Source organism: Myotis davidii, unplaced genomic scaffold (assembly GCF_000327345.1).
Source record: "Myotis davidii unplaced genomic scaffold, ASM32734v1 scaffold847, whole genome shotgun sequence".
NCBI classification, from domain to species: Eukaryota; Metazoa; Chordata; class Mammalia; order Chiroptera; family Vespertilionidae; genus Myotis; species Myotis davidii.
Genome location: NW_006298049.1, coordinates 82,467 through 95,185, shown reverse-complemented (window position 1 = coordinate 95,185; position 12,719 = coordinate 82,467). Strand labels below are relative to the sequence as shown.

Below are 12,719 nucleotides of genomic sequence, written 5' to 3'. Positions count from 1 at the left end.
CATCCAGCCCCCAACCCCCTTCCCCTCTGACAGATATCAGTCTGTTCATGTATCCATGCCTCTATTTCTATTTTGTTCATTAGTTTGTTTTGTTCATTAGATTCTACATACAAGTGAGATCATATGCTATTTGTCTTTGACTGGTGTATTACATTTAGCATAATAATCTCCAGGTCAATCATGCTGTCGCAAAGGGTTACAGTTCCTTTTATTGGTGACTTCATATTTGTATTTTTAAGCCATAATTCTATTTTGAGCAGTGTTTGTACACTTTATATAGTCAGCTGCCTTAATTCACTTAGACATCCCATGGGCACTTCAAAAATGTAAATATTCATTTACCATCTTTTCCCTGCCTTGTTTACCGTGCATTCCCATTACCTTATTCTACGTCTATTCAAAAGCTTGTCAATGTGGAATAAAAATTATATCTAATTCTCAAAATTTATTTCAATGAAGGAATCATTTTTTAAAGTTAATCTTATATGTAGATATAAACCATTAAGTAAACACTTGTTAAATTGGACAATCTGCCAATAAGGTATTTGCATGTTCATTTAAAGCACTCATATTTATTGTTTTATCCCTACGTTATTAATAGTTCTTACTGTGTGATTTGACGTCTAGGGTGCAATTTATTTCAACTATTGCTTCAGATATTCAGTGAAGTTGAAAGAGTTAGATAAAACCCCTTTGCAGGCCAAACTCACTTGTACTATATAAACTTTAAAAAGCTAAAGTAATGCTTCATTTAAAAAAATTATAAAAAAAAATTTTAGGTGGGGGGAGGAGATGGGGGGGAAGATGGGATCAACCAAAGAATTTGTATGCATATAAGCATAACCAATGGACACAGACGGGAGTGGGGTGTGGGGACAGGCTGGGAGAGGACAACAGGGAAAAAGGGGACATATGTAATAATTTCAATAATAAAGAATATAAATAAATAAATTTTTAGAATTTGTATAGCACACCTTAAAAATATGAGCTTTGGCCCAACTAATAGTTGCCAAGTCTATTGAACAAATTACAATTTAATTTCAATTAATATGTGAGAATTATGGGAGTGTTTATGAGGATATCTTTTAAAGGGAACATATGAGATTCTTTCTTCATATAATATATTACTGTCTATTTATCTGAAGAGAAATACCAATTTAAATAAATCATGCATAATGATATTTAAAACCAACATGACTGACTTATAAGTCCCTTATATATTTTAGAAAATCATGTATTCTACAGACTATTAGTTTTCTTTTAAAAAATACATGTTTTTATTGATTTTGGAGAGGAAGGGGGAGGGAGAGAATGATAGAAACATCAATGATGAGAGAGAATCATTGATTGGCTGCCTCTTGCAAACCCCACACTGGGGATTGAGCCCGCAACCCAGGCATGTGCCCCAACCAGGAATCGAACAGTGATCTCCTGGTTCATAGATAGATGCTCAGCCATTGAGCCACACCAGCCAGGCCAGACTATTAGTTTTTAAAACTGAGATATATGTAACCCTAGCTATACACTAAGATATTTCAGGCGATATATGAGCACAGATAACTTTAAGGGGATCAGTTTCTAGTCTGCCTGCCACCTTGTTTGTGTTTTTGCATTCTATTTTCCAATTTCTCTTACCAATTACCTATAACCATATTGAATTTCCCATTATGCATTGATCCAAGGTGTAAAAACTTCCAGGGCACCAGTCAGGAAAAAAATGTATTTATCCTGATATATAATTCTGAATGGAGTTCCTGGACCCAATTCCAAAGTAAGGGGTAGTTCACCCCCACCAACAAGCAATTCTCAGACACCAGCAAGAATTCAAATCAGTTCTGTCACTATTGGAAATAGGACCAGATTCCACAGATTAAGGCTTCAATCATGCAATATTGGTCTCTCCAGCTACACACACATACACACACACACACTCTTCAGATGCCAGCAGCAAGCCTTGGCTCTTGCTTTATCTGACCAACTGGCTATATTGGGGTTCCAGTGACTCCCTCCTTAGGTTCAATTTGCTAAATTGGCTCAGAGAAACATTTTACTTCCTAGATTACTGGTTTATTATGAAAGTATATCTAAGGAAAATGATATTAAGGGGTATATGGCATCAGTCAGATGAACAGACAACATGGGGTGAGGTTCCCAACAAAAAAGCTTGTCCCCCTGGAGCTTGGGGCCTCAGCATAGTGGCACATGGAAACATTCTTGTCCCCCAACATGTAAGTTCTCCAAAAAGACAAATGAACTCCCTTCCTGGGTTTATATGGAGGCTTCATTAGGTAGTCTAGATTGACAGTGTTAGTGGCCACTGGAAATTGAATTCAATCTCTAGCCCCTCTTCCCTCCCCTAAATCAGGCCTGGGAGTGGGGCTGAAAATTCCAGATCTCTAATCACAGGGTTGGTTGGTTCTCCTGGCAACCAACCCCAGTCTAAAAGTCATCATTAATATAACAAAAGGCACCTTTTTGCACTTTTTTTCACTCTCTAAACTTCGAAAATTCCTAGGGTTTGGGGAGCCTGGAACTGTGATATAGATGAAATATCTTATAAATCACAATGTCACAAGTTCATTGAGTGCAAAGCAAAGATTCCAAGAGAACTTTTTTGATTGTTAAAACTCTTGGTACTTGAAATGGCATGTCATATCTACCTATGTCTTGTCATATATATCTAAGAATTAAGAAGTGAGATGGATGTAACAGGGTGAATATTAACTTTTTAAAAAACCAACTGAGCTACACTTGGTGGGCAAGAGTGTACTTTTTTTAAAAAATATATTTTATTGATTATTTTACAGAGAGGAAGGGAGAGAGATAGAGAGCTAGAAACATTGATGAGAGAGAAACATCGATCAGCTGCCACCTGCACATCTCCTCCTGGGGATGTGCCCGCAACCCAGGTACATGCCCTTGACCAGAATTGAACCTGGGACCTTTCAGTCCGCAGGTCGACGCTCTATCCACTGAGCCAAACCGGTTTCGGCAAGAGTGTACTTTTTAAAGTTAATTTTTGGAGGCAGACAGCAACAGTGGTTTAACTTTTATTTTACTTCACCATTCATTGGACAGTGGGAGAAAGAAGATGGAGACTTTTGTAAAGTTAAAGTTCCCATACCTGGGTGTTCGGTTCTTCTAGCTGCTTCCCATACTTAAGACTGTGACATTAACATGTGTATTTGAATTTAAGAATGAAGTCAGAGTTTTTGCAGAAAAAGAGTCTGATCTGACTGGTTTTTTTGACAGTGAAGATTGGCTCTGTCAATTAAGTGATATGACAGACATTTTTAATAAATTAAATGAGCTAAATCTGAAATTTTTTAAATCATTGTTTGGTGAAATGTATTTATATCATATTTACAATATATATATATAACACCCCCCCCAAAATATCCTTTGTAACTACTTAAATTTAAAGCATTTCAAATGGTGACATAAAAATGTGAGAAAAAGTTCATCACTTTTCAAAATTACTGTAGAGTATGTGGAGCCCCATTTTTTTTTTTTTTAAGAAAAGCTGAGAGGACTATAGCAAAAGTTATTTTAGCCATGTAAGAGATGAAGAAATTTAAGTATTTAATAACTTTAAGGAGTAAAAAGGAGAAAAAAACTTAATCGACAGCTCTTCAATTTTAATAAAGAACATGTTTTTCATTATAGTTTTATTAAGTCTGTTTCTTGTAATTTCAAAAGCTATTTCTGTTCGGCACTGCTGTTATATATATCCTTGATATCAGCGGTATAATATTATATCTTTTTGCTTTGCAGTCTATTGCTGATGGTTTTAGAGAGGCAGTTCGTTATGTCCTTCCACGTCTTATGCTAGTGCCTGTGTATCACTGTTGGCATTATTTTGAATTATTAAAGGTAAGATGAAAGCTTTCTGAACCAAAAGTACTGGCATTTATGATGCTTAAAAACTAGTGTTGTTTTTTTTATCTGATCAGATTATTTTAAAATACTTTTTATTTATAAAAATAAATTATCTTAAATGTTTACTTCTTATTACAGAACATGAAGAAAAGCTTGAATTTCTTACTTATCTTCATGTCATTTCCATGTGGGTAGAGATAGGAAAATGTATCTTCATCTGTCATTTCATAATATAGACTCTCAAAGTACTAATGTTATAAAAAAAGTTTACTTTTTTTTAAGTTAATGTTTTTATTGATTTTTTTTTTTTTAGAGAGAGAGAAAGGGTGAGGGAGAGAAACATAGAAACATCATTGATGAGAGAAACATTATTGATTGGTTGCCTCCTGCACACCCTCTACTGGGAACCAAGCCTAAAACCTGGGCATGTGCCCTGACTGGAAATCGAACCAGTGACATCTTGGTTCATGGGTCAACACTCAACCAACTGCGCTACACTAGCTGGGCAAGAGTTTACTTTTTAAAATTAATTTTTGGAGGCAGACAGCAACAATGGTTTAACTTATATTTAATATTTTTTAAAATATATTTTTATTGAATTCAGAGAGGAAGGGAGAAGGAGAGAGATAGAAACATTAATGATGAGAGAAACATTATTGATTGGTTGCCTCCTGCACACCCCCCTACTGGGGATTGAGCCTGCGTCCTGGGCATATTCCCTGACTGGGAATTGAACTGTGACCTCCTGGCTTATAGGTCCACGCTCAACTGCTGAGCCACACCGGATGGACTTAACTTTTGTTTTAAATAAATAACTTCTATACATAAGACTGTTCTAAATTTTCATCTTGCTTTAACTTATTAAGAAAAAAACTTCAGAAGTTGACATATTTTTTCATGCAGTGTAGCATTCTTAGCTAGGACCCAAGCAACATTTAAAAAAGAATTATGGTAAAACTTGAGCTCTTTTCAAAGATTAGTAAACATAAAAATATATTGTATTCTTAAAGGTTCTAATAAGCAATATAAACTTTATTATGGTACATTGCATACTTCTCAGAAAAGTATGTAATAAAACATAAACATAAGTGTGTTACATAATAAATAAATATAATGTGTAAACACCCCAAAGCTAAACCTCTACCCTAACTTAATGGCAGTTACTTCCTTGCTTTTGATTCCAGTTTAAACACCTATGTCCCTGACTGTAATACTATATGTAATACTATATGTAATACTATATATACTAATACTATATGTAATACTCTATATACTATGTATATATCACTATATATATATCCTGTTTCTGAATTTTATGTAAATTAGATCAAATTGTTATTAGATCAATATATTATTTTCTATGTTATATCTCAAAGTTATATTTATTGATGTTCTTATATGTTGTTATAGTTTAGTTTTCTTCCAGTTTGAATAAACCATGATTTGTTTACTCTTTTCTGGTTGTTTTGCTATTACTGATAACACTTGCTATGGACATTCTCTTATGTATCTCTTGGTACACGTGTGCATGCATTTTATTTCTCTAGAGTATATACTTAGGAATGGAATTGCTTGGTTTTAGGGTGTGCATGTTTTCACATTTAATAGATAATGCCAAGCAGCTTTCCAAAGTGGGTTGTACAGTTTACACTCCTTCCAGAATGCATGAGATATCTTTCTTTATGCATATTTTCATACTTTAAAATTTCTGTCATCTGCTGTATTTATAATAGTCTCTGATGGTTTTAATCTGTATTTCTTTGATTATTAGTGAATGTGTGTATAGTATGTTTATTGGTCTCTTGGATAACCTTTTGTGGAGTTAAGTCTTTCGCCATTTTGAGTATTTTATGTGGTTTGTCTTTGTATTCCACGTTTCTATTTGTTCTTGTTGCTATGCATTAATTAACCTGAATGTATTCTATATTTATTCTAAGGGTTATAGTTTCACTGATGAGTGATAGGTGATTTCCCTCTATTATTCATTCTTTGAGCCTTAAAGCACTACTGCCTAGTTATAAAAGAGTATCTGCTGCCTTTGGACAGGCATCAGAATTTGAGTGCTCTTTTTTTCCACTCTAGGTTCCATTTGCACTTTCTCTTGATATTTAAGACACCAAAAGGGCATATGGAGAGATGGAGATTTTTTTTTAGACTCTCCATTTTCATTTCTCTACCTACTAGCTACTGATATTTATTAACTACAGTTAACATCTAAGGACTTTTGCCTACTTTGAGATTATTTCCCTTTTCAATTGTAATTTCAACATATCTTGCTCAGTAAAATTTTCTTCCCGACATTTTTTATTGCTCTTTTGTAAGTAAGGAATCTTTCTGCTTCAGCATTTTGTACCTCTCCCTTAGGATACCAGGTTGTTGGCTTAAAAGACACTGTTCAGACTTTATCTAACTCATTAGTAATAATATTAAAATAAAAACCAGAATAACTCTATATTTTATAAGCATCTAGGCAAGGTATTCATTTGATGATTTCTAATGAATGCCTACCTCAAGAATTCTTTTTTAGGGAATCTTATAACCCATAATGTGTGACGCTGGAGCTCACTAGCTTTTGTGCACAAATAGAGCCACTTGATTGTGTATATCTCCATGGAGACTAATGGATCCATAAAGAACTCATAAAAGAAAGATTACAGGCTTCATGTGAATAATACATTGGCAGCTCCAGATGTGTATTTGGAGTCCTAAAACATTTTAGGTAATGCTCATGTCTAATTGGAAATCCTATCATTAGTGTTATAATTGCCTTCTAATATTGGCCAACATTTAAAAATGCTGGTTTGACTCTATAATTGAAGTAATTGAAGGTGGGTTTTTTTGTTTTTTTTCTCATCTGGATGTTTAGTTTTTAAAGTCTCTGAGATCTGCACCTAAGGTCAGGATATTAACTGTGCTGGCCTTACTCATCCTGAAGCTATAACTACATTTACCGCCAATTAATCACTGGACTCCAAGTGTTCTTAGCTATTGTGATTGGGACTAGTAATTGGTTAGTTAGTTAAAATAAAGCAAAGAATCATAAAATGAAATCTTATATATACTTATGTATTTACTAGAGGCCTGGTACATGAATTCATGCACGGGTGGGGTCCAGCCAGTCCACCCAATCGGGGCTGATCAGGCAGGGCCTGCTGGAGGGAGGTTGGCCGGCCAGCTCCGCCCCCTGGTTGAACTCCTGGTTGAACTCCCAATTGAACTCTTGGTTGAGGGGACAATTTGCATATTAGGCTTTTATTATATAGGAAGGATATGCTTAATCTGTTGACTTAGGTTAAAATATTTTCTTTGAATATGAATTTTTCTGAGTCACAAAAATTATCTTTTATGATTTCTATTTCCCTTTTAGATGAAACATGAATTTGAAGGTGCTTGTAAAGCAATCTTAGTGCAGAAATCTGTTTTTATAATTCTTCCAAATCTTTTACATTCGTTGTCCCTATACCTTTTTAAAGGGACTTGCCTTTAAAATTATTTGACTGAGTTTTCACATAAATATCATATATACATATATATATGTATATATACTTCTTTGACTTATAAAATGTGTAATCAAATTACATAATTGTAACATAAGCACAACTGGCATCAACATATTTGGGAACATTTACTAATTCTTGGGAAGCATATACTTAATTAGTGGGATCCAGAGGGCCTAGATATTCTACAAAGTGGCCCACTTATTTCTGGCATTTATTGTCCTGTGGGAATCACCCTGTATGTTATACAGTGGGAATGATCCTTAGTAAGAACTACATTTAACATTATGACTGTACACACACACACACACACACACACAAAGTTTTATGCAGTGTACTCTGACATTCTCTTCCATTTAAAAAAAATTATTGTGATGCATTAATGGATTATAACATGCAGTTTGAAAAACACTGAAATAAGGACTAATTCTAGACCAGTGATGGCGAACCTTTTGAGCTCGGCGTGTCAGCATTTTGAAAAACCCTAACTTAACTCTGGTGCTGTGTCATATATAGAAATTTTTTGATATTTGCAACCATAGTAAAACAAATACTTATATTTTTGATATTTATTTTATATATTTAAATGCCACTTAACAAAGAAAAATCAACCAAAAAAATGAGTTCGTGTGTCACCTCTGACACGCGTGTCATAGGTTCTCCATCACTGTTCTAGACACAGGCTAAGTGAATTATCACAGGAACAGATGAAAAGTTCCTTTATTTTTATATCTGTTCTGACTATGATACTTTTGGTTTTATATAGCATTTTATTTATTTTTAATTTTGATAAAACTACATAACATGAAACTTATTATCTTACCTCTTTTAAGTGTTCACTTCAGTGGTGTTTACTTTTTTGTTATGCAACCAGTGTCATTGTATACTTGGGTTGCTTCTACTTCTTGGCTGTTGTAAATAACGCTGCTATGAATATGGATATATCCATATTTCCTCAAGACTTTGCTTTCAATTCTTTTGGATATATACCCAGAAGTGAAATTGCTAAATCATTTGGTAATTATAGTTTTTAATTTTTTGAGAAAACATTGTACCATATTCCATAGCAACTCTACCATTTTACATCTCCACCAACAATGTACAGGGTGCCAATTTCTCTACATCCCTGCCAACACTTGTTATTTTCTGTGTTTTTATTTTCTGATAGTAGCCATCCTAATGTGTAGGGAGTGGTATTTTATTGTAGTTTTGATTTGTATTTCTCTAAATATTAGTGATAGTGAGCATATTTTTATGTGCTTATTGGTTATTTGTGTATCTTCTTTGGAGAAATGTTTATTTCAAGTCCTTTGCTCACTTTTTAATGGGTTGTTTATATTTTTATTTTCTTTTAGGAGTTCTTTACATATTTTAGATATTAATACCTTATCAGATATATCATTTCTAAATATTTTCTCCTGTTCTGTAGTTTGACTTTTTGTGATATTGTTTGGGCTCAAGTTCTCATCCAAAAGAAATTTCATTTCATGTTATGCTCATTTTGGATGATAACCATAAAAAAAGGCTGGACCAGTGTGACTTAGGCTTTCACATTTCTCTGGGAATAGTAAATACAATCCGGAGCAGTTTTAATTTGAAATGTCTGCTTCAGACACATAGCAAGGAAGATTTATGTGTTGACATAGCATTTAAATACTATTCAAGCTTTACTTCCCAGAATCAGAATTTATGATAAGAAAATAGAAAAACAACTATAATGAAAACTGATAGGACATCATTTATAGATTGCCTGAAATTATTTTAGAGTACATTATTGGATTATTCTTATTAAATCAATAAGTGTATTTTATAGATAATATATTCTTTTTGTTCTTTTCATTTGAACATCTTTGGGGTTAATCATGAACTATTTCATTTTCTATTTTTTCTCAGATAAATTTTAGATTTTGTTCTTAACATATACATTTTTATGTAAGAGGAAAAAGAAAAAAAAACTATTTCTTGATTTATAAGTAACTTTATAATATACTTCTTATATTCTGAGGAAACATTTATGTTTATCCTTCTGTTATTAAGAACACATCTACTCTCTCATTTCAGAATTGATTTATTCCAAAGACAAATAATATTCTTTTGCTCTCTAACTCTCTGGTCATTCTTTGGAAATTTAGTAATGAAAAGAATAAAAATTCTCCTCTCAAGAGAACTTAATCTATCCTACTTTAGTTTAAAGCTTAACAGGAAAACCTAGTACTAATAACTTCAATGAGGTTCATTGGGAAAGATAAGCCAGTATTTCAAATATGAGATAATTGAATTTTTAGATAGTACTCTTTTACCTTTTACTTTGAAAAACATAGAGAAAAGTTACAAAAATAGTATAGTGTGAGCTCCCTTCACCTAGATTTACTAATTGTTAACAGGTAATATGTGCTTTGTCACTGTCTTTGTGTTCCTGTGTATGTATATTTGAGTAAGTGTATTCATAAAATCAAGAGCTTGAGATAATGTTATTAAAGGAAATGTTCTGGCTCTTGAAAAAGATTATGAAGATTATTTTACTACATAATATTTACTTTTTCAGTACTGACACATCACTCAAAGACCACTGAAGAAAGATAATGCATTTTTTAAAACACAAAGAAAAGTAATATACAAATGAGTTGAATTTCCCACCAAATTACTTAAATTCTATTTTTATGAAAACCTATAGAGAAGTTTATTGTTACAAAACAAAGAATTGATCACATATATATCCACAATAAATTACAGAAAATTTATGACTTATTAAAATTTACCTTGCTTTAGGCACACAGATATCTATAGTAGATATAACATTTTTTGAGAATTCAAGAGAACCATGCTAAGTATTTAAGTGAAGTCTTAAAGAGTTAAGAAAAAACTTACATGAAATGCATAATCTTGGACAAGATATACATATAGATAACTAAGGAGAATAATGATTGTCAAGTTAAACAAGGAGTATATTCTTCAGCCAAGTTCATAAGATATTACAAATTAATAAAAGTTCACTTCCACTGTATTACTTAATTTAAGCACATATTGCAAGGGCATTAATCTCTTTGACCTCTTTTCCAAAGCACACTTAACTTCATTTTATTTCTTAAACTATTAATTATCCAGTTTGTTTTTAACATGGAAGGAATCCCTTTCAATTCCTGGTCACCAGGCTTCGGCATAGACCAGTACTTTGCATAATTGTATCTGGTGTGATTGTAGAGAAGCAGTGTAGTAATGGCAGAAATGGGCCCTGAATTTTGTTCCCAGGTTTGAATACAGACTCTCCTACTCGTCTTGGGTGAATTACTTAACTGCTCTATGCCTCAGTTTCATCATTTGTAACGTGTATAATAATAATACCACCTACCTTACAGAGTTGTGACAAAGATTAAATAAGCTAATGCATAAAAGAACATGCATAGAATAAGAGCTCAGTAAATGTTCATGGTTGTCATTTGTCTAAACATTTAAAATTATAAGTATTTATACAATAGTCATTCATTCTAATTACCTTATTGGGTACCTACCATTTGCAGATACTACAAAAAATGAGCAAAACATATCCCCATGTTTAAGGATGTCATGGTTTAGTGAAGAAGATGACTATCAAACAAAGAATCCTATATAATAAAACCCTAATATGCAAATAAATCAAGTGACGGAATGACCAGTTGCTATGACATGCACTGACCACCAGGGGGCAGATGCTCAATGCGGGAGCTGTCCCCTGGTGGTCAGTGTGCTCCCACAGGGGGAGCACCGCTCAGCCAGAAGCGGCAGGCGAGCACAGCAGCCGTGGCAGGAGCCTCTCCCACCTCCGCTGCAGGTGGGCGGTAAGGACTGAGGGGTCTCGGACTGCAAGAAGGTGCAGGCTGGGCTGAAGGCTCCTCCCCCCCAGTGCATGGATGTTGTGTACCAGGCCTCTAGTTACAATATAAGTACCTAATGTAAGTAGTACTATGGGACCACTGAAGCAGGAGTAACTAACTCTATTTAGGGAAGTTAGAAAAAAAAATTAATATGGGTGTTGGATATATAGGGCTTTTATAGGGGTGTGTGTGTGTGTGTGTTATTTATTCAGGGAGGCCATGAAAGACAAATGCCGAGGAACTGTTGCAGATTTAAAAAGACAGTAGCAACATGACAGCTAAGTGCAGCACTAACTAGGTCCTACATTGTGGGGAAATGACCCTAACGTACAGGATTAGAACATTGACAAAACTGGACATGTGGTGGGTATTAGATAATAGACCTTTACCAGTGTTAAATTTCCAGAAGTTGGTAGTTATATTGTGACAGAATATTTTTGTTCTAAGACATACCACTGAAATACTAAAGGAATAAAAAGGAATGATACTATTTGAGAGTAATTGTTGATACATTTGAATTTTCCGCATATTCCAAAAACAATCTCAGAACCATTCAGCTATGGTTGCTTTTCCTCAGCAAGGAACTGAAAGGATATTATCACAAACTAGAGGCCCATGCACCGGTGGGGTCTCTTGGCCTGAACTATACCCGCTCGCAACCCCTCGGGGAATGTCATACTGCCAGTTTTGGCCTGATCCCCACAGGCCAGGCCAAGGGACCCCACCGGTGCACAAATCCGTGCACCGGGCCTCTAGTATGCATGTAAGATCTTTGGTTAATTTCTTCCTGCCCTCCTCCTTCCCCTCTGAGATTCCTCAGTCTGTTCCATGTTTCCATGCCTGTGTATTGAGCGTCTGCCCCCTGGTGGTCAGTGTGCGTCATAGCTACCAGTCAAACGGTCGCTTAGGTTTTTTATATATAAAGACTATAGGCCCAGTGCATGAAATTTGTGCACTCTGTGTGTGGGGGGCGTTGGGAGGGGGTGTCCCTCAGCCAGGCCTGTGCCCTCTTGCAGTCCAGGACCCCGTGGGGTATGTACGCCTGCTGGCTTAGGCCCGATTCCTAAGCTAGCAGGCGGACATCCCTCTCGCAGTCTGGGACCCCTCACTCCTTACCACCCGCCTGCTCACTGCTCCTTACTGCTCGACTCACTGCTCCTTAGCGCTGCCCCCAGCTGGCTAAGAGGCGCCCCCCCTGTGGAAACGTACTGACCACCAGGGGGCAGCTCCTGCGTTGAATGTCTGCCTTCTGGTGGTCAGTGCGCATCATAGTGACCAGTCTTTCTTGTTGTTCCGTCGTAATGGTCGCTTAGGCTTTTATTATATAAGATAGAGGCCTAATGCACAAAATTCATGCAAGGGACTCGGCCCTCAGAGCCCAGCTGCCTCGGCCGGCCCTTGCACCCCCAGCTTCATCTGGAAGGTCATCCAGACGGTCATTCTGCTGTTTGGTCTAATTAGCATATTAGCTCTTTATTATATAGGACTTGTA

The 12,719-nt window shown here is 35.3% G+C and overlaps 1 protein-coding gene across 6 annotated transcripts in view; it reads left to right on the top strand.

The window, feature by feature from the left end:
* The window catches only part of SOS2 (SOS Ras/Rho guanine nucleotide exchange factor 2), an 86,070-nt gene that overhangs the window by 37,752 nt on the left and 35,599 nt on the right, over window positions 1–12,719 (top strand). For 5 of the 6 annotated variants that reach the window (XM_015570489.1, XM_006773754.2, XM_015570487.1 and 2 more), the window contains one exon: window positions 3,775–3,873. The exons of the other annotated variant lie outside the window; for it this stretch is intronic. In XM_015570489.1, the coding sequence (XP_015425975.1) occupies window positions 3,775–3,873 (99 nt within the window). The remainder of the gene's footprint in view (window positions 1–3,774; window positions 3,874–12,719) is intronic. 6 annotated transcript variants of the gene reach the window in all.